At 46.9% G+C, this 22,892-nt stretch overlaps 1 protein-coding gene across 1 annotated transcript; it reads right to left on the reverse strand.

Annotated features, from left to right (window-relative positions):
* Positions 1 to 2,270: 2,270 nt before the first annotated feature.
* On the reverse strand, positions 2,271 to 6,631 carry MEOX1 (mesenchyme homeobox 1; the record flags this gene model as incomplete). The annotated part of the gene is made up of 3 exons (XM_079546982.1): positions 2,271 to 2,393; positions 3,227 to 3,399; positions 6,205 to 6,631. 3 exons carry the CDS (start codon positions 6,629 to 6,631, stop codon positions 2,271 to 2,273), a joined length of 723 nt encoding a protein of 240 aa, XP_079403108.1.
* Positions 6,632 to 22,892: the final 16,261 nt, after the last annotated feature.

Genomic DNA, 22,892 nt, shown 5'->3' on the forward strand with positions numbered 1-22,892 from the left:
AAGTTCACATCTAGCTGCAATGCCCTGTAGGGCTTCACAGGGATGTGATAAACCAGGAGGAATTTCCCCACCAAGGTTCTAACTCTTGGGCAGCTGCTCAGCTCACAGCAGTGAGTTTGGGATGTGTGGGAAGGATGGGAGCTTGCTTAGGGTCCTGCCTGCTGGAGGGCTGTTGGGTGGGTGTGCAAAATGCTTGGAGGGCGTTGTTTAAAATGCAATTGTTTCAGTCCATCAGTGACCCATAGAAATGGTTTTTTTTTGTGTGTGTTTTTTTTTTCTTTCTTTTCTTTCCAATTCAAAACAAAAATAACCAATGCTGTCACTCCCTGGCTGCTGCTTTGCTGCTTCTGGTGATAACGTGCGAGAGTTTATTCTGTCTGCCTCAAATGCCAAAGCATTTGGAGTGTTTAAAGATGACCTTTATTGCTCAGTTCTGAGAGCCCTTGGAGGGTTACCAGCTGATGCCAGCACGAAAGCTGCTATGAAGATCATCATTTGATAGCACAGTCACCTCATTGCAGGGCACAGCCAGGATCGGCTCTGCTGACTGCTAATTACTACTAGCTGCAAATCTACTTAATGACAACAATGACTCTTGTAAAGCTTCCCTGACACACCTGGTTGAATGGTGCACTGCATCATTTCCTTGGGAAAACTGTAATGTCTGACACTATTTTGACCTGAAAGGATTTGGTGGTCAGAGGCTTTGATGCCCCATTGCAAAGCAGCTGGGTTGCAGATGAGCAGATGGTTCGGGGTGAGAGCTGCCCAACACAGCACAGATCTGGGTTGTAGTTATGGGTCAGTACCCAGAGAGACCCCACTGGGTCACTCCTGTGAGAATTAGGTTGCTATACACTTCTGTTAGCAGCTACCATGAAAGGGAAGATTTATTATTATTGAGTAATGACTCTTTCTGGACCAGGAGCTGCTGTTGGTTTGTTGGTCACCAAGAGCCTCCAAGTTTTCATCCCCAAATAAGCAGCTCACAAACTTCCAGATCCCAATGGGTGTTGCATGAAATTGGATTAAGAGCTCATAAGGAAAAGAGGAACTCAATTCCAGCCCTGTGTGCCCACAGAATGGATCAGGTGTTGGGATAATATTGGAGTCATCCACTGAAACAGCTCTTTGATAATTTGTTTCATCATGCAGATATGCAGTTTTACATCCAGCATATCTGCAGACCAGGTTAAAACCTAACAAGAATGCATTGCAGTGAGGTGGGACGAAGATGTTCCAAACATAGCAAATAATGGTTACCTTTCAAGTATCTGAGAATACTGAAACTTGTGTTTAATAGCCATTCTATGTGATGCCAGTGTAGAGTTCTGTTTGAAATATGGTAAAGTTGCATTAGAATACATTAAACAAAAGGACACAAGATAAGGGAACAGACACTATGCTTTCCTAAAACATAATCATTAGCTATATTACAGGTTTGGGTTGAAAGAGGACCAGTGTGCAAGGGAAGGAGTGTTCAGGTCTGGCTGCTGTGGTCATCCTATGCTAGAAAGCTGCTTTTATGCACTTCTTAAGCTTTGAAATTGGCTTTAAAGTGTCCTGGGATTCAGTCAGACCCTTCCAGAGGTGGAGATGATGACATATGGAAGCAAACTAGAATGGAAGGATAAAGATGAGGCATGGGCTGTTTGGTAAGGGCTGCTTTGAGTGTGGATGTGAGGAGAAAACTGTTCTCAGGAAGAGAGGTTGGCTATTGGCACAGCTGCCCAGGGGGTGAGGTGCTCCCATCCCTGGAGGTGCTCCTCCCCATGTGGGGATGTGGCACTTGGGGACACGGTCAGTGGGCACGGAGGGATGGGTTGGGGTTGGACTTGGGGATCTGAGAGGTTTATTCCAACCTCAGTGATTCTCAGAGCCCAAGTCCAAGTGAAGGATGAGCAAAAGCGACCAAGGAAAGGCTGGAGGTGAACAGAGCTGTGTAATCACCCTCTGGCCTCTTTCTAGCTGATAACTCACATTTTCTGAGCGTTTGGGAGCCTGAACAATATTATTCCTGGTATACATACAGTGGCTTTTATCTTTTTCTTTTTGGGCTCCTTTTTGTGAAGGTAGCCCTATGGCAGTAAGAGAGTTCCATTCACACAAAGCTCAAAGTCCTGCTCTCCATTGCCTTATTTTGTGCTTTCCATTTTCCTCCGCCAGCTCCGGCACTGCACACCTCTCAGTCTGTGCCCCACAGGGCCACCATACGGGGCTGCAGTGTCCTTCTGCAGTGTCACACCCTCTCCAAGCATCTCTTTATGGCACTACTCAGAGCTGGGGGATGTGGTGGAATCAGCATCCTCTGCATCAGGCTCAGGGGGGGACACCGGTTGCCCACCCTTAACGCGTTTCCACTTCATCCTTCTGTTCTGGAACCACACTTTGACCTGGAGGATGAAAAGGACATAATGAGTTATTGCCTCCAGCAGGCTGATACCTGTGTGTCAATAGATGTATTTTGTGGAATTCTAGAGAAAAAAAAAACAGAAGGAAGCTCCCAGGTTTAAGTGCTCCCTATCCAATGAAGGTGCTCCAGGCAGATTTTCAGAGACCAGCAAGGGTAGCACAGTGCTTTGCCTGGAATCCATCAGGTATACATGGCAATCCAACAGGCACAGTGCACCCAAATGCCATCTGACAACCACTCCATCCAGTCTGATCCGTCAGGATTTTTAATTGGCTTCACTTAACTGAGCAATTCCTACTCTACCCACTGAACTTTGATAAGGAAACTCTGAATGAGGTCACAATGAGAGGACAAATTTTTGCCCCCATAAAACTCAGCGTTTTTTTCTTTCCTCATCACCACACAAAGCTGCCTGGCCCAGGAATAGCATGTGTATCAAGTGTGTCATTCCAATAACCTCGTGATAACTGGAGGCTGGTAGCATCCAGATTCTATCTATAAGCTTTGTACAAATGGCTCAGGAGGTGTCCCAGATGGCTTTTTTTGTTTGTTTAGAGAAGCAGAATTCCAGATATTAACTGCTTACAGAGATTTTTAGCAAATGTCTTTTAAAAGAGTGTGGAGGTTTCATGTTAAAATCAGAGAATCGAGAGGTTGGAAAAGACCACTAAGATCATCGATTCCGATCAACCCAACACTGCCGTGCCCACAAAACAATATCCTGCAGAGTGACAGACCTCTGTGCCATTGCAGAAGCACAGCCTGGAGCGTTACAGCGTTAGGGAGAAACAGCAGGGGATGGGGTTTGAGTACCTGTCTCTCAGTGAGGTCCAAGTTCACGGCGATCTCGTATCTCCTGAGCCTTGTCAGGTAATTGTGATGGGCAAATTCCGCCTCCAGCTCCCTCAGCTGCTCCTTGGTGAATGCTGTCCTCTCCTTCCGTGACCTGCTGCTGCCTTCTGCCTTGCTGCTGGAGGGCTGGCTTTCTAAGAGGCAAGCAGGCGTGCAATTTGCAGTTACACTGACCTGTGTGAGTGTGTGCCCTACAGAGATGTCAAAGCGTGTTGTGTCCCCTTGGGCTCAGCACTGTCAGCCTTTGCTTCGAGGGGTGAAGTTGGGATGGGGTGCATCACTTGAACTGCAGGAGGAAGGGCCGAAGTGAGCAGCAGGAGGAAGGAAGCTCTCACTGCATCCACTCAGCACTCTCGATAGTTTCCTTCCCTGTGCCTTTCACTCCATGCATGCACATTGCTGCTCCCCTGATTTTGGCTGCAAACTGAAGGCAAAGGGAGCATTTTGCTGTGAGCACAGTTTGTGATGCAGTATGAGTGCATGGTGCAGGGGGAAAGGAAGGCTGCTGAGTGAGCACCCTAGGCTAGCATTTAGCGTGGGTACATTGGGAGGGGGGAGAGCATGGGAAAATGAGCAATGCTGGGGAAGTGGCATTCCCTGACTCAGCACCCAGTCCTGAAGGCGTTCAGCTGCTTCTAAGCTGAGCAGAAACCATTGGGCAAATGGCACTGAGGGTGTCACTGTGAGGATGTCACTGCTCTTCATCTCCAAACAATGTGAATCATCTGAAATAGGCTCTGGGAACAGAGCAGGCAGTGCCCCACTTGGTGTTGTTAGGGGATGTGTGGCGCACAGGCTTGCAGTTAGCTGGCAAACTGCCTTAGGGAAGATGCAAGGACCACACAGTGCAGGATTTGGGCATTGCAGGGGGGCTGCTATCCCTCAGAGCAGCTTAAGCTCAAGCATGGGGGTCACCTATAGTAACGCGGGATGTTTGGTCACTGCAGTGATCCACAGGCCTGGTGGAGGCACCTGGTGTTTGCTATTCTGCAAACCACTGTCAGTGCAGCTTTTCCCTCAGCAGAAGGCGTAATAAAAATCTGAAGTATCTGCATACCGTTGCTTTCTCCCCGTAGCAAAGAGTTTGAGGGCAGATTTATTGCAAAATCAAGTAGTAAGATGGATTTTGCCATCACACGGGGCGTAAAATCCTGAAAGCTCTCGGGAACGTTGGCCAAGTGAAGTGACTTCATGGGGAGCTGATTCGTTTGGCAGCTGACGACAAAGGAATAACCAGAAGTAACTTCAGTGGGCACCTCATGAAGTGGAGCACTTGGGGTGGTGACAGATGGAGCTCTGCCCCCAGATCACTTTAAATTGCTGAGGGGCTTCCCTATGCTTTTCTTGCTCAGGTTTTCAATTGCTACCTGCCTTCATGTGCTGCTGTTTATGCCATTGTGGCTGTTAATGGGACTTGCAAGCATGGAGCACCCTCTTTATCCAATGTCATGACTGAGCAAAATTGTCCAAATCACTATTTCATTATATATAATTACATATTTCTATTCTATTTCTTGCTGCCTTATCCTTCAGCTCATGCCTTATTCTTCAGCTATATGTATGGATGAAGTTGGGGTATCCAAACTGCCCGTCTGCAGTTGGCCATTCTCAACAACATTCAATGTAAATTTGGAGGGAGGTGTTTCTTGAGGCTCAACCTCCACCCAGTGGGCATCCCAAAACTTTCAGTGCTTATCTTATGGTTTTAAAGGCTGATTTGGTTTAGGGTTGTGGGTTGGAGTTTCCTTACTGCTTGAGCGGTGTTGCTAGGTCTTCACTTGGTAGTAAATGAAAGATGTATTAAACCCAAAGTCATTACAACACCTTCCAGCCTCTTTAATGCTGTAATTACAAAGAGCTTTCTATAAATGGCTTGCTAAACTGTGCAGCATCGAATAGAGGGGTGAATACTGATGGCTGTGGCCCCCAAGGCTCCCCCAGAATCAACTGACATCTCCAGCTCACTGCTGTGCCTGGGACATCAGGGCTGAAAAAGGCATCTAAATAATGGATGCTGGTAGAGGAAGAGAAAGGGATGCGTGTGCTCACACGTGAGGTCTTACTGCAGATACCCCCATTGCTATCCCAAAGCAAAGCCTTTCTGTAGCTGCTCTGAATCTATCAGTGCTTTAAAGAAAGTTTTAAGGATTTAAGAGCATTTTGATCTTTTCTACGTCTGAGAAACATTTCCATGTCTTGGCTCTCAAACCGTAAAGTGGGGATGCTGGAAAATACCCCCTGCTTCTCAACATTCTGCGGTTTGCAAATGAATACTGTAGCAAATATATGCATGTAAGCATCTGAATCTTAACAGCTTCTCTAGGAGAATGCACTGTTATGCATTTTTCACATATCTGGAGAATCGAAATAGTAACAAACCAGATGTCATCTGTCTGAAATTCTTGAACGCTGTGCTGCAGGAAGAAGGTGGTTTGTTGGCAAGGATGGCACAATGAAAACTGTGATTGTTTTCCACGTTGCTGGGCATTGTGCTGGTGGGCAGTTCAAAACCTCAGGGTGGCATTCCCAGCTAACAGGGGCAGCTGGTGGGATCTCAGCCCTTTGATCCCCATTCTGTCACCCTTGGACAGCAGCAGTGGAGTGGAACTACCATCCTAGGGCTCTGAGCACAGCGTGGCACTGAGTTGGCACCCTGCTGCTGCCTAAAGGGACGGGTTCAGCTAATAAGGATCAAAACCCAAACGCCAAAGGTCATCAAAGGACAAGCAACTTCATTTCCATTGAGATACTGAATCGTTTTCCTCAGTCAAGAATTACAAAATATTTTCCCCATCCATCCATCCATCCATCCATCCATCCATCCATCCATCCATCCATCCGTCCATCCGTCCATCCATCCATCCATTTTTCTCCAGTAGCTTTACTCCTAGAGGTGCTCTCCCCATCCCACCCCACACCCCCACTTCCACGCCACCTACCTGAGTGTTCCTTTTTCCTTTTGGATGCCTTTCTCTCTGTCTCCATCGCGCTGTTTACCGGCACCTCGTAATCTTCTCTTACACCTGCTGCTGTGCTCACGAGGTTGGGACTCTCTGAGTCCCCAGAGGCCAACGTCAGCCCTGGGCTCAGCAGTCTCCGGGCCTCTGTCGCTGCTTGCTGCCACTCAGAGTGGGGACGGAAGACTGGGGGCTGCTCCTCGGTTGGGACGCAGTGGGCAGCGCTCAGCAAGCAGGAGGCTGAGAATTCGGAATAAGCAGCAAAATCCGCCTTGGGGTGGAAGGAAAAAGGGGTTGGAGGGCAGTGACCCAACCCCGGGGCCGTAGGGACGTCAGCACCTCGCAGGCAACCCCAGAGTGGGGCTGGGGGCTGGGGGCTGCGCATGCAGCTGCCGCCGGTGGGGTCCATCCTTGTCCCGTGCTCGTCACTTGGGTTCCTCAAGCAGGAGAAGAGAGGAGGGGAAATGTTTCCAAATTTGACAGCCCAGATTTCCTCCCTAAGCGACACTTTGGCTGGGGGGTTTGTGCGGTTGGAGGTTTGTTAGTTGGAAAACTCTTCTCGAGCTCTTCATTGTCCCAAATGGATGGAGGAGGAGATCGCCCCAAACGGGGTCCCAAGGCTGATGCTGGAGTCCTTGTGAAGTGCTGGACATGAGGGAAACACTTTTTAAATACTGTGTTGGGGAGAGAGTGACAACTTTGTGAAGTGAAATGTGAGAGAGGGGAGGGAGGGGTTAACGTACACACACCCGCTCCCTCCAACCAAAGCAAAGCAGCACCTATTAATCATCCGAAACCTTATATGCACATCTAATGGGATTTGCAGATGGAGACTTTTAAAGAAACAATGTCTGTATTTTTTTCTTTTCCCCCCCAAAAAAGGTGGTTGGGGGGGGGAGAGGGGGGTAAAGAGCAGCACACATGCACACACACAAAAAAAAGGCTTTAATGTTTCCCTGTGACACTATGAAGTTATTTTTATTGCACTGTTAACAAAATTCCCCGAGTCTTGGGGTTGGAAAAAGCCTTAATACGGAATTCAACAGATGCCAGAATCCAAGAAGCAAAGTGGGAAATAAAAGTAAGAAAGTGCTTCACTGATTATTTATGATTTAAGGCCAGGCTGTAATATATTTTTAGATGACTTGTGTGCACGTGCACAGTTTTGAGGGATTTTTGTTCTTTTAGCTTTGTAACACTTGTCTTTGCTGATGGTTACTGCCGGTGGCAGTTATTCTTTCTCTATCCTGCTTTCCAGGGAGTTCTCCGTATGCCACTCCTTCTTACAAGGAAATCTGCCTTTGTGCCAATGTGAGACGTGTTTTTCATCTTTTGTTGAAAGTTTTATGGTTCTTTTTAACAGAAAGCAGATCCGCAGACCCCAGATCTGCTGCTGCTGCGTGGGTGTTAGCAGGGAATCTGCTCTCCATCCCTTTGACACGGAGAGGTGGCACCTGGGAACACCCCGAATATCACTGCAGAGCTGCAGTGGGGTTGCTGCAACGGTTTGTGTGTTTTTAGGGGTGATTTACACAGCCATGTGTGCTGTGTTTCTGTAATCTGCTCGCGACCTTCTCCGTTGCTTTGCTGTGCCTCTCCATAGGTCCATCTCTTTCCCCTTCTCCCACCATTTGGGCTGGGTTTGTGCTCTCATAATCACAGAGGGATTTACCAGATGGGCACAGAGCCTCCATTTTTTCTTTTTCTTTTTTTCCCATGGCTTTAAGTGCTACTTTTATTTGGCTTCTGTATAATTCAGCGCTGTGACATTTAGAGGAATCAAATGGAAGGAGAGGTGTGCTCATCCCAATCCCTGCTGGGTTATAGCTTGGGCTTTTCCAAGCAATCAGGTGGGCTTAGCCCAGATCTTTCTGATCAAGAACAATCACCTTTTACCTTCACATTAATGTGACTTTCTTGCAAAATGCCAAACACAATTCATCCTCCAGGAAGGGCTCTCCTGCATAATTCAACCTGTTCAGAGAGCAAACATTCAAACACGTTTCCCACTGCCTGGCAGGAGGAAAGAGCACAGATTGCTCTGTCTGGAAGGCCAGGTGGCAAAGGATGCGTGGATATTTTGGGCACCAGCAGGATCCAGGCTAGAGCCCAGAGTGGTTTTGCCAATGCAGAATATTTCATTTGTGTTCACCCACCGAAGTCATGCTGGGTAGTAGAGATTTGCATGAGCTCAAGCCTAGGTCTGTGTTTTTCAGCCCTGCTCCCAGTTCCAGCTAATTAAACAACTACCTACTTCTCATTTATGTCCGTGCACGTATATTAAGGGAAACAGAAGGGAAGGGAGGATTATCAGTCGATGCATTGCTCCTTTTATCCAGGGGAAGGTTCAGGTTCCCATGGGACCCCAGCAGGGCTCTGACCGTGACGCACGGTTCAGTTCTCGCACATCGCTTTGCACCCCCAGTTCAACCACTCGGACCCCATTTTCCCCACAGAGCTCTCTCTGTTGTTGTTCCTCTGACTTCAGATGTGGGAAAAGGAGACGGCAGACCCTCCCCAAATGTGGGAACCCCCCGGTCCCTCACTGCCCCAGCACTCCCTGCAGCTGCTGCTGTCACTCAGCGGCCCAGCGGGGGCTTGTTTGCTCTCTACATCTTCCTGACACTTCAGGAAGCAAAAACAACAGCCCTCCCCTCTTGCCGGAGCCCATTTGTTGGACGAGGCAGCCACCTTTAACCTCCGCAGAATCAACATCTCTTCTGCCAGACCCCAGGCTGGGCGGGAAATATAGGATGGATGGGTGCGATAGGCTTCAAACCCACTGCAGCAAGAAACTCAGAAATAGAGGTGAAAAACAAACGTGGGCCAGCTGAGGCTTCTGTATCAGCAAAGACCCACAATAAATACACTGGTGCTGATGTGAGGTTGTGCTTGTTGGCACGGCAGATGCTCCTGGAGGCAGTTCAATATTCCATTAGGAAGTCATCCTCTGCCACGTGGAAGACATTGCACTCCAAGATTGTTGTTGATTCTTTGCTCTCTTATGTCTGCTTTTGTGAGTCTGCAAAACTGCAACGCCACATGCAGGGAATGGGGAGAAGAAGGGCTCCCAACAAGAGGCTGGGCCTATCCTGAGCCTTGCCTCATTATCTGGGTGGTTTTGGTGGGTCAAAGGATTACAGAACTGGGTCCTAGCACTCAGAAGCTCTGAAGTGCATTTTCAGAGGCATTTTGTAGCTGTTGGGTCACAATTCTTATTCCCGCCTGGCAGAAATAAGCTTTGAGGTGCTGGAGTGTGTCCAGAGAAGGACATTGAAGCCGTGAAGGGTCTGGAGCACAAATCTTATGAGGAGAGGCTGAAGGAACTGGGATGGTTCAGCTGGCAGAAGAGAAGGCTCAGGGGGAGACCTCATGGCTCTCTACAGTGCCCTGAAAGGGGATTGAATTGAGAGGGGGGTCTGCCTCTGCTCCAACGTAACAGAGATAGGATGGGAGGTGATGGCTTCGTGTTGCACCAGGGGAGGCTCAGGTTGGATAATAGGAACAATTTCTTCTCATAAAGAGTTGTGTGAGCCATTGGCACGGCTGCCCAGGGGGGGTGGTGGAGTCACTGTCCCTGGAGGTGTTCAAGAACCATGAGGATGTGGCACTGAGGGATGCAGTAGTGAGCATGGTGGGATGAGTTGGGATCTATGCAAGGGATCTACATAAGGATATATCTACACAACAAGATCTGGGTTCAGTATCAGACTCGTATGTCTGTAGGAACAGTAACCACGGCGTGTACTGAGAGCTGCTGTCCCGATTTATTGCAGCTGTTGGTTTGCAGGTATTGAGGGTGAAGTTGTCTGCTCCACCATGCATAAAGATGGTGGCTGGAGAAATGCCAGAGCGGGCACGTGAGTGGTAAGCAAAGGAGTAAACACACAGAGAGATGGAGCATGAGCAGGAAGGAGGGGGAACCGGGTCCTGGAGGGCTGCACTCCACCTGCAAGGGGCTGGGGCTGAGCTGGAGAGGAAATGCCAAGCCCAGAGATGGGCTCTCTGGGTCCATCTGTCAATTTAATAGTTTTCTCAGCATCCTGAAGGAATAAAAGAACAGAAAAAGTGTAAAGCTTGGGCTAATCGAGGCAGTGAACCTGGGAGGGAAAGATGATCTCCTTGAAATGAAAGCTAAAGAGCTGTGTGGTTAAAGAGCTGTATTAAAAGACATTAGGTATTGGACAAAACGTCAGGAAACATTAACTTGCGTTTTGCTGTAATCCCCTATGGCAAATTAGTCTGGTTTAAAAGGCCTGGATTTGCAGGAAACCAGTGTGAGGGTTTTTATGGTTTTGGGGGAGGTAATGGAGAGAGAAAGGCTGTGTTACCTCAAAAAAAGCAGCGGTTTGTCACGGTGGTATCAGCTGTTTGGTAGACTTGTCTCTCCAAACTTCTAGGAATGGGATTGCTGTCTGTTTGTAGGGGGAGCTCATGCAGCAATGATGTGATTTTGGGGAAATTGTGCCGGAGAAAAGGCCCCAAACATCTTCTCAGGCTGAAGTATAATACCTACCCTGGGTTACATGGCCATTCATGCTTTAAGCCTGGAAGAATTTTGTCCAAAAGGCACAGTAAAAGAAGTTTAAATTATATATATGTATACGTTCAATCCTATCATCTGTTGTTCATTTTCATCCTAACATCATTCTCATGCTTCAGCTGCAAAATCAGCAAGCAGGTTAAAGCAGGTTCCTATTGCATCTCCTGAGGTTTGAGGCAAACACCCCCAATTGCTTCTGCACACAAAGGCGACTGGAGGGGAGCAGCGGTGGAATGAGCATTTCCTCACCCAGCACAAGGGTGAGAACAGTGAGCAGTGAGAGCCATACACATCCAAGCAGTGTTTTGTTAAGCAAAGCACGAGCTTAGGATTTGTGAAGCTTTCCATCCCAGAGATTGATGCTGGAGCTGCATTTCTGCCCAACGCAGGCTGTGCAATGGCAGGGAGCATTGAGTCTGGGTGATCTCGTGATTGATACATTAATTAATCTGGATTGTCTCTCTGCTGTGGTGCTTCCAAAAGCGTGATTTCAGGGGCAATCTTATGACAATATTTCAGTTGATTTAATGACTTTTCTTATCCTCCACCTCCTATTTCAGCTGGTCTGTTCCAAACAGTTGACTTAAAAAAAATAATGAAGGGAGAAAGGATGGAGCTCAGTTACTGTGTTCATTTGGAAACTTTGCTGTCTCCTCTTCCTTCCTACTGCTTTCCTTGGGACTCCAGCAATGGAAACAGTGAGAGCTGCATCGCATTTATTACGTATTTGGCCTCAGTTGTGCTGAGCCATTCGCAAGCTGCATGTGACTACATGCACTCATCATTTTCATACCTCTAAAGAGATTGGCAGATCTTCTATCTGTTGCATTTGCCCTTTCCTTTCTTCCAAAGCACTTGCACACTTCTCACCTCTCAGCCTATGCAATTTCCTACAAACACAAGAAGTACAGGTGATAAAAAGCTCAGTCTGAATAAAGCACTTTTCAGAAGAGCTCGTAATTTTCACCTCTTCAAATGATGAAGAACCTGGCAATGCAAAGTCTGGTATCTTAAAATACCTTTTTCCTCTTCTCTTTCTTTTCTTCTTTTTTTTCTCTCTTTTCTCTCTCTCTTTTTTTTTTTTCTCTCTTTTTCTTTCTTTTCTCCCTTTTTTTTCCTCTTTTTTTTTAATCTTATTTTTTCTCCTTCTTTTTTCCTCCTTTTTTCTCATTATTTTCCATTTCTTCTTTCTTCCCCCTTATTTTCCCCCATCTTTTTTTCCTCCTTTTTTTCCTCCTTCTTTTCTCTTTTTTTTTCTTTTTTCTCTTTCTTTTTTCCCCCTGCTTCTTTTTCCCCATCTTCTTTTCTTCTTATTCTTTTCTCCTTCTTCTTTTCCCCCTTCTTTTTTTCCCCCAGTTCTTCTTTTATATCTCCGTCTTTTTTTCTCTCCTTCCTTTTTCCTCTTCTTTTGTCTCTCCTTTTCTCTCCTTCATCTTTTTCCCTCTTCTTCTTTCCTCTTCTTTTTATTCCTCTTCTTTTTATTCCTCTTCTTTTCCCCTCTTCCTTTTTCCTCTTCTTTTTTTCCTCTTCCTTTCTTTCTCTCTTTTTCTCTCTTTCCTTCAATCTTCACCTTCTATCCTACCGTTGCCTTTTCATTTTTTCTCTGCAGCTTTTCCTGAATTTGCCCCTGTTTTTGCCCCCTGCACACAGATTCCCAGTGGCTCCATGGGCTGCAGCCCTGGTTGCTCACCCCAAAGACTTTTCCCTGCCATATTCTCCTTCCTTTCCCCTTCCCCACTCTGTCTTTCTCACCCCACAGCTGGCACCGCTACCCCCAGGATTCTAATTTAATGATAATGTTTCTCTTAGCACTAAGTCAATATTTCCGGTATTAATTAAACCTGCTGGCTTCACAGGAGCAAAAAGGAAAAAAAAAGAAAAAAAAAGCTGTTTCAGGTACAGGAAGCTCAAGATGTGCTCAGAGACATTTATGTGATAATTTATTTGAGGAGAAAGAGCAGCAGAAACAAAAAGCAGAAGAGAGGTGGCCAACTCCAGGTCTGGGATAATATTAGAGGGGAAAAATTCTGTCTGGAAACTGCTTGATAACACTGCACAGCACATAACCTGATGCTTGTAACCTTTCTGTTTGAAAGCTCACTATTTTGTTTGCTACTTTTATGGCTCCAGTGTGGAGGTTTGGGTTTTAGAAATGTGATGGGAGCTACGGGCAATGGGATTGAGGGAGCAGAAAAACTCACAAGATTTGCAGGAATGTGTGAATGAAAATTGGTACACATACACATATACAAACATACATATCTCTGTCTTGAGATTTGGCGACAACACAGAGCAAAATGTGTTCCATGATTTCAAAGCAGTGTGCTAAGGGAGCAGACTGCAGCTCCAGGACCTTTTCCCTTCCCTTCCCTTCCCTTCCCTTCCCTTCCCTTCCCTTCCCTTCCCTTCCCTTCCCTTCCCTTCCCTTCCCTTCCCTTCCCTTCCCTTCCCTTCCCTTCCCTTCCCTTCCCTTCCCTTCCCTTCCCTTCCCTTCCCTTCCCTTCCCTTCCCTTCCCTTCCCTTCCCTTCCCTTCCCTTCCCTTCCCTTCCCTTCCCTTCCCTTCCCTTCCCTTCCCTTCCCTTCCCTTCCCTCTTCTCTCTCTCCCCTTCCCCTTCCCCTTCCCCTTCCCCTTCCCCTTCCCCTTCCCCTTCCCCTTCCCCTTCCCCTTCCCCTTCCCCTTCCCCTTCCCCTTCCCCTTCCCCTTCCATTTTTATTAATCTTCTGGATTTGATACCCTGTGAAGAGATGAGGAATCTCCTTTCCCTGAAAAGCTATAAAACCATGCAGAGTCTCAGCTCCAGCATTTAATTCTTAAGGCCATTTGCCAAAAGAACTTGAATAAATCACCTTCTATTTTTTTTTTTTAACCAAAGAGCCTTGCCCTTCCACCATGTGGCTGTTTCAAGAAGAGCCAACTGTTCTGAATGGCATCCAAAGCACCAGAAGCTTTCTATGAAATCACAAACAACGTTTCGGGCCAGCGAAGGAAGAGTTAAAGATTTTGACAGCCGAATTTCTTTCTTTTTCTTTGAAAAACACAAAAATTAGCTCAGCTTTTGGCAGATCGCAAAGCTCATCTGTTGTTTTCATCAGACCACGTTAACGAAACAGGAACCACGGCATCCCCAAGGAGCTGAGAGGAGCACGACGTTGAACCTTTTGGAGGCATTTTTGGGGGAGGTCACGGATCAACAAATCTATCTTTCTTCTTTCTATCCTCCTTCTTCAGTTCATGTGTTTTGAGGTGGGACAGAATGCAACGTTGTCATCTACAGGAAGAATCTGGAGATCCAAACAGCGTTCCATTCGTAGGAAGAATCCTCTTTCTGGAGATCCAAACAGTAAATCCATATCAGAGGGTTGTTTGCTAGCTGATGAGCTTTTACATTTCTTTCTCCAGTGCTGCAGTTGGGCACCGCTTTCCTTGTGACTGCGCTTTGCTGCTGTGCTCTGTGATTCCATTCTATAGAACCATTTGTGCAGTTAAATGGGAAATTATGGAAAAGATTTCTGGAAGGACCAAAATTCATCCCTATGTTGAAATGGCACTGAAATGAGACAATAAAAAATTGGGGGAGGGAGAAGTATATATGTATGTGTGTATGTGTGTTTAAAGTTTTGCTCTTTGGGACGTTGGCACAGAGTGGGGATCGTAGTTTGGAAGAAAGCAACAGAGCTCTGTGTAAAAGGGGTCCAATGGGATCCCGCACAGCAATTAAAGCCCAGCCTTTGCACATGGCAGCCGCTGCCTTTGGGGTTTTACGCCTTGGGGAGGAGGGGAGGCAAGCTGCGCTGCTAATTGATGCTCCCTTCCCTCCTTAATTAATCGTTGGCGGCACCGCACCTCCCTCCGCTGGCTGCGTGCGTCAATGCAGCGCGATGGGTTTGGTGGTCGTGGTGGCAAAGTACGGGACAGAAAATAAGGTGCTGTGGGTGCATGGAGGTTTGAGGGAAGGGACAGAGGCTGAAAACGTGGAAATAGAAGTGTTAATGCGTGGGGTGTGAAATCAATCTGAGTCCGGCTGGGGGAAGAATTCCTTTTATGTGCAAAGCCAAGACCACACAGAGCAAAGCAGGAGGCTTTTTACTACAGAATTAAATATGACTAAGAAGAGGTTCCTATGAAAACCTCAGCCAGCTAATTTTTCAATTAATATTGCAAATGCTTTCATGCTTTATTCCGATGAAAAGTAGCAAATGGAACAAGAAGGGATCAGGACGGCCTAAAGCTGCTTCACCCAGCACTGTTACTGCGAGTGTCTGCCATGCTGAGTGCACTGAGATGCTCTGAAAATCACTTCTCTGTGGGTCAATGGCTTTTCAGATCTTTTGGACATTGGGAGAATCTGACAGATCCAAGACAATGATTGGATTGGGTTGAAAATCTGCCTTTTAATTTCCCGACTGTAAATGTGGATGAAAAGCTCCGGTAACTGCGGGAGGATTTTCATGTCACATTTCCAATAAAACCAACAACAAAAAAGGAGAAGCAGTGCAACTGTCTGTGTGTGATGGACGCCTGGAACATTGGGGGCAATACAGGCAGGCTGATGGAGTTCATTACCCGCTGGCTTCTGGAAAGCGATGGGTAAATCCCTTCAGTCAACTCCGTGCCACAAAGTGGCTCTTTTCTTTTTTTTTTTTCCCTTTTAATTATGGAGCAGAAAATGAGAAGAACTGTTTAAAAGGTGACTTATTAATCGCCTGTAAATTAAAAAGCAGATGGATGCTTTATTGCAGTTGAAAGAAGTTAGTAATAGTAAGGTATAATGTCAAATGGCAATTGACTTTTTTAGGGTTCTCTTTTCTTTTTTAGCTCATAAGGGAGTGATTTATAGCTTCCTGCAGACTGAGGGATAAATCATCTGGAAGTCTGAAAACTGGGGCTAAATAAAGATGCAATCGTGGAACTCGATGTCTGCAATGGCAGCATGCAATGCCCGCCTGTGGGGCAGCACCTTCCCTGCAGGACTGAGCTCTGGGACGAAGGAATTGGATTCCAGGACACCAGAACGAATGAAAGCAGTTTGGATAAATTCCCCTCCACTCTGCAGAGCTTCCCAGCTCCTTCCCATAGGCAACGAGCAGAAGTGATGCAAACAAACAGCAGTCAGCACAGAAACGCTTTGTGTCAATGGAGGTTTGGAAGAAGAGGAGATACAAACCATCCTTTTCTCTGAAGGCTCTTAAATAAATATATATGTGTGTATAATTTTCTGATTAAAATGATGGCCATGCTATCTGTGGTGCTGATGGACAGGCTTGAGTTAATTATAGGATGCTGAGAGTTGTCTGCAACTACAAGAAACCCATATGCCTTCCAAAACTGCATTTAATGGGATTCTATAGGTTGTACTTAGCTTGTTAACACTTCAGTGTTAAATCAATTCAATGGACAAACAGGAGAATGCTTTAAAACTGACATCAGAAAGCAATTTGTGCTGTGCAGGATGCAGATCTCTGCACGTGGAGGGGGGATCAGCGTGGCATCTTTATGCCATACGATGCACTGTTGTACATCGATGAGGTTAATCTTTCACGATGCTAACGAGCACCGTTTGCTTTGGAAAATCAATTAGAAAGGTCAATTTAAGGTGGAGAAAAGAGCATTCCAATGAGCGTGGCTTCCTTCCTTCCTTCCTTCCTTCCTTCCTTCCTTCCTTCCTTCCTTCCTTCCTTCCTTCCTTCCTTCCTTCCTTCCTTCCTTCCTTCCTTCCTTCCTTCCTTCCTTCCTTCCTTCCTTCCTTCCTTCCTTCCTTCCTTCCTTCCTTCCTTCCTTCCTTCCTTCCTTCCTTCCTTCCTTCCTTCCTTCCTTCCTTCCTTCCTTCCTTCCTTCCTTCCTTCCTTCCTTCCTTCCTTCCTTCCTTCCTTCCTTCCTTCCTTCCTTCCTTCCTTCCTTCCTTCCTTCCTTCCTTCCTTCCTTCCTTCCTTCCTTCCTTCCTTCCTTCCTTCCTTCCTTCCTCCCTCCCTCCCTCCCTCCCTCCCTCCCTCCCTTCCTCCCTTCCTCCCTTCCTTTTCTTTCTCTGTTTTCTCTGTTTTTTTTCTTTTCTTTCCCTAAGATACTTCGATTTTTCACCACGAGGTGGAGGTGTCCGCCTGCAGGTCCACTTCGGTGCCACTTAATTACAACGGTGAGGCTGCAGCTGAGCTTTGCATCACACGCTGCATCTCCATCCCATGGTTTCACCCCACGCCCAGCACGCAGCACGATGCTGCTCAAGCTTGGGTCAGGGGCTGAGTTCCCTTTGGGTCTGCAATGTGACAAATCTCTGCTCATGGTGAAGGTAGGAGCACTTCTAGGGGTTCCCCTGAGTCCACAGCGCAGCCCTGGGGGTGGAATGGGCAAAGGGAAGGGATGAAGAATGCCGTGCAAGAAAGAAATCCTTGCTCTTCTCTTGCTTTTCTCGGCGGTGCACAGGGATAAGACAAGGGGCAATGGCCTAAAACTTGTACATAGTGAGTTCCATACTAACATACAAAACTTCATCACAATAAGGATGACAGAGCATTGGCACAGATTGCCCAGAGTGGTGGTGGAGTCTCCTTCTATGGAGGTAAAGAGCCATCTGGATGCCCATCTGGCAGCCTGCTGTGGGGAACCTGCTTAGCAAAGGGAGTGGGCTCACTGATCCCTTGAAGTCCTGTCCAAACCCCTGTGATTCTGTGATTCAAGCACAGCCCTGAGCATGGGGAGCAGCTCATGACCCCCCAGTTTGCTCAGTGAGTAAAGCCAACCATTCCAGGTCAATGTGGAAGGAGTGGGAAGTCACGGCTTGAGGCAAAACCATCCTTATGGCCTTTTCCAAAGAAAAACGACACAGCTTGTTTTCCCAACAGGAAAACGAGGGCTCTTTGAGCTCCGTGTCCTGTATGGCCATGGGTCTGGATCTGCTGAATTCACGCTCTGCTCTCCCCAGCTCCATCCTTCTTCCCATGGCCGCAGCCTCCTTTGTTTTTATTCTACGTTTATAGCGTCGACGCTTCAGGCCCCTGCAGCAAATTATAACTGTGTTTGCCAGATTGCTGTCTGGGACCGAGCGAAGGAGCTATTTTCCTTCTTGTCACTGGGCTGTTGCTATTGTGGGAAAAAAAAAAAAGAAAAAAAAAAAAAGTCTGAGGAACAAAAATCCTTTGCTAGAAGGTGACCGCGACGGTCGCTGCTGTGGTTCATTGCTCGAAGACAGCGCGGCACCACGGTAATTCAGGATGTAACACTTATGGTTAATGCAGGAAAAAAAGAATCGATTTTCACATTTTCTTCAGCACGACATCCTGTTCTTTTCTCTTCCCCTTATGAAACAAATAATTGTCAAATGATCCCAGGGTTTGCCTTAGGTTTTTTGTTTGTTTGTTTTTAGCGGGAAGCGATTGCAAGAGTGAGTGGCTAAAGGAGGGAAGCTGCCTTCCGAATCCCATCCTTGGGAATTATGAGGTGAGGGAAATGGAGATGCGATGGCAGCAGGAGCCCAAGTGTGTAGGATGTGATGTTATGGTACAGCTTGGACAAAAATCTCATGTAAAGGAGAGCTAATAGGTAGCTCTCCATTGGGATTATAAAGCTTTCTTTGATCAGCTCTAGTGCAAACAATAAGACGTTGTGGATGCTGGCCTGCTGTCGTAATTGTTTTCTGTAATCAAAGAACAGGAAAATACACTGAATGCATTGCAGAAGATGCAACAGGCTTTTTCTATGGGGAACTGAGCTGCTTAATGAGTTGCTTTGCAGTTATTTTTGGCTCAAGGACAGAAGTAATAATGCCAGGTGGCATCTGTCGTGTTCCAAGTGGGATTTCTCTCTTCTCCTGCAGATGTTTGTCTCATAGAACTCCCCAACCATTTTCTATGGGCTAAGGCCAACTTTGATTCTTAGGAGCTTCACAAGAGATGGCAAACATACTGGGGGCCAACGAACCAAAGCCCAGCCATCAGCACCTTAACTATCATAATAAACATGATAAAACCCAGGCTGAAGCAGAGCTTTGGCTGAATGCCTGATGAGGTGTGTGAGATTCCCAGGGCTGTGGTTCCTGATCCCCCACACGGTTGTGGACCTGCGTGGGGAGGACGTGGTGCAGGGCTCTGAATGTCATGGATGGATGCTCAGAATGATGGCAGGGACCACCAGCAGCAGTGGTTGGAGGCTCATGGGCAGCACTTGGGATGGGTGATGGGGGCTGAGCCTTAGTGCAGCTTTGTCCCATCTCTGAGCTCTTCCCTAATCTCCCCTAAAACTCCCAGGCGGATTTCTCTGCTGGAGCAGCCTCTGTGGTTGCCATGACAGTGGCAGCAGGATAATGTCTGAAGGTGAGGAGGCTGCGAGCCTCATGGAGGGTTTGATTGATAGAAGGAGGGATTTTTAGCTCGGTAAGAAAGAGCATGAGCAGCTCCTCTGCATGCCCCTCGCTGGGTTCCCAGGGCACCGAGCCCTCTTGCAATGAGGAGGAATTTGCTCAGAAACTCTGAGAACAGCTTATCTAAAAAAAAATAAAATAAATCTAAAAATGGGGCTCAATGGAGATACCAATCCTTGCACTGCATAGTGCGCGAGCTGCACTATGGCTGTGCACTGCTCCCAGCAAGGCTGTGTGTCCCAACACCAGGATTTCCTGCTCCTATCATACATTTGGGATGCTTAGAAGTCAGAGGAATCACTTTTGTTGTAAGGGAAAATATGTTCATACATTAAGATTCCAGACAATATGAAGGACTGACTTACTGGATGGGATTTGGGGGAGCAGGTTTTGTCTCTTCACACTCATTCTTGCAGTCAGCATTGCTCTCAGTCATTAGAAGGAGCTACAAGACTTCAAGCTGCTGCCCTAAAATGGTGTTTGCACTAATTTCCATGTTGCCTGAGTGTTTTTAGGGAACTGAAAATATAAAGCAGCTGTCAGGTCAGCTGAACACAGATACAGGTTAGAAGCCAGTGCATTTCTAGGAGTGTTAGAGCATGATAAGAAAATATAGTGGTGTTGGAGCATAATAGGGATATATAGGGCTCTCAGAGCACGATAAGGATATATAGGGCTGTTAGAGCATAATAGAGATATACAGGGCTGTTAGAGCATTATAAGGATATTTAGTGGCTTTAGAGCATTGTAGAGATATGTAGGGGCATTAGAACATGAAAGGGATATATAGGGCTGTTAGAGCTTAATATTCCCAATGCCAACTATTGCAGTTTCTAGAGTGAAAGAAGGTGGTGGTGCTCCCCATGAGTGCCCCATCCTGCCCAGCTCTCTGCCCCCAGGAGCAGCAGCAGCCATGCAGGACGTGGATGGCAGCTCAGCTCAGTTCAGTGCTGGGCTGTCAGCGTAACGGGATTAGGAAGTGGGTAAAACGAAACACAAACAGCCATAAAACTTCCCACTTCACAATGGTTTTCCATTTTAAAACAATGTAGGCTAGATCCAGAGAGCAATTACTATTTATTTATTACGAACAAGCGGAATTCAAATTAGGCTGATTCGAGCCTCAGCAACCCCCTCAGATTGGATTGGTAATTAAGGGAGTCGTTGTACTGGTAATTATGGTTTACCATGAAATTACCCTCCCTTCTCCCCTCTCTCCCCAAAAACACCAAATTAGCCACGAGTGGAATTATATTTATCACAGCACCCCATGCAGGAGGGACTTTGTGAGTAAATACAAACAAGGAGGAAACCGCTCCGCCGCGCCAGCGCGATAATTAGGGTTTGAAGGCAGGAATTCTTGCAGGAGCCAAATTGGCCACTTGTCATGCAAGGGAGCTGTGAGCACCTCCAGGCAGCACTGAGGGTGCAGATCCAGCTGAAAGAATGAGGCAGAGAACGGGTTCGTCCCCCTGAGTCTTCACCTCCCATAGAATTAAACCCAAACATGCCATCCTGATAGTGAATTCCAGCTGCTGTAGTTGCAGCCTGTTTGAAAACATCGTGTGCCTGCTAATGAACCGAGCAGCTTCTGAGCTTTGCTCTCCCCTTTCCTCTCGGTGTGCCTATATGCAATTACCTCTGTTTGAGTTTGAGCTGAATGCTGTTCTGCAGAGCTGTGTTGTTGCTGCAGTGGCTCTGCCATCACCTCCGTGTTTCCCAGCATGCTGGCGCAGGCTCTGTGCATGAGCATAAGGGAATTTGGGTATTGCTGAGCTCTGGGAGCAGCTGTTAGGTGCATCCCTTGTGCACACATGGTTGTGCAACGAATTGCTCACAATTGCAATTCATCAGTAAGCTCTCTGGTGTTGCAGCGCAATGGTTATTTCTCGCTGCACTGTGTGATCTGGGCACGTGTTGGGCACATACCCATAAACTTATCTTTAGACTCTGCACACAGACTTTGTGCTCCTCAAATGATCGGTTGGAGAACAAATAGTAGGTTTGGTGAAACGAAAACCTTCTCTTTGCTAAGTGCAGAATGAACAGCAGAAAGAGGGAACGCAGCAGAGCGCATGGGAGCAAGGATGTGTGAGGAATGGAGAGGGCTGCAAGGGTTGGTGCTTTCTGCTGCAAAGCATATGTGTAACAGCAAAATGCACTGACCATTTGGATGCATATTTTGGGAGGGAAGAAAATAAAAGTTCTTTAAAATGGGGCTTGTGTTTCTCTCTGAATTAATGTGTTCTTTATGGGTGCTGGTTTCGTTTTTTAATAGCACACCAACTCTTAAATCCCATTCCTAAACCTAAGGCAACACTTCTTTCCATTTCACACGGATAGAATCATAGAATCATAGAATCACCAAGGTTGGAAAAGACCTAAAAGATCATCCAGTCCAACCGTTCGCCTATTCCCAATAGCTCCCACTAAACCATGTCCCTCAACACAACATCCAGCCTTTCCTTGAACACCCCCAAAGTGACCCCACAGGATGTGACTTCTGATCATCCAAGAGCTTAATAACATGGTGAAGAATGCATTTAAAGAGTGTAGTGCATTCTGAATGGCATCGTCAGTGATTAAATTACAATTATTAATAAAGATGCTCGGCATTAAGGAGGAAAAGATTAAGGAAACCAATAAATTCCCTTCGTTAGATTTACAGAGTGTGTAATCCAAAGCACACTGACAACAGCAAGCTGTCAGCACTGTAATTTGTCTCCTGGCTGTGAGATGCAGCCCAGAGCTTCTGCCCATTTCTGCAAGAAGAACTGAGGACGCAGACAGCACAGAATAGCATGGTTGGATCATGGTCATTCAAACCACCCGTTTAAGGCAGAGACATGAAAAAAATAGCCCTCAGCCCACACATTGTGGCCTGGCACAGAGCAGCATCCGAAGATGAATGCAGTTGATGAGATTAATTTGTTGGGCCCTTACTTATCACCTGCAGACGAGGCTCCGTGCATCATGAGCTCATTTCCTGGTGCTATTTCAGCCTGGCTCCAGCCAAACAGGGCAATTAGCTGCGGCCAGCAGGGCTGTATGGTTAAAATGCTCTCCTGGTTCAGCCACACGACCCCCGGGCTCCAGCATGGCCTTCTTTCTGCTTTGGGTGACATGTGGAGTGCTCCTCCTGTTGGATATCTCCAGTCCCTGTTCCTTTTGGAAATCCCTGCTACAGGATTTTGTCTTGGATCGTATGGTGGGTGCCCCATCCCTGGAGACACCCAAGGTTGGGCTGGATGGGGTTTTGAACACCTGATCAGGATGTCCCTGTTTTGTGTGGTGTTGTATGGAGTCAGGAGTTGGACTCCATGATCCCAATGGTCCCTTCCAGCTTGGGATATTCTACTATTCAAATGATTTTGTGATTCCCCACTGTCTCAAGAACCCACCTCTACACACATCTTTGTTCCCAAAACCTTCTTCCTTGCTGCTCATCTCAATCTAATCGTGCACAGTTCATCATGAGTTCCATCCCTGAGCTCCCTACAAGACACAGGTTTCATAGAATGGCTTGAGTTGGGTTGGAGTTGGCACACCCACATCTCAATGAGATGCTCAGAGCCCCATCAGTCTCACCTTGGGTGTCTCCATGGGCAGAACAACCACCACCTCTCTGAGCAACCTGCACCAGCACCTCAACCACCCTTATCATAAAACATTGTTCCTTATTTCCATCAGTTTGTTTCACACTGTGCTGAGAGCGAGATGCTATGGGGGCTGCAGGAAGGGCCCTGCTGGTGACTGACAGCAGCAGAGCCATGGG

The sequence above is a fragment of the Tetrao urogallus genome (genome assembly GCF_951394365.1).
Source record: "Tetrao urogallus genome assembly, chromosome: 26".
NCBI lineage: Eukaryota > Metazoa > Chordata > Aves > Galliformes > Phasianidae > Tetrao > Tetrao urogallus.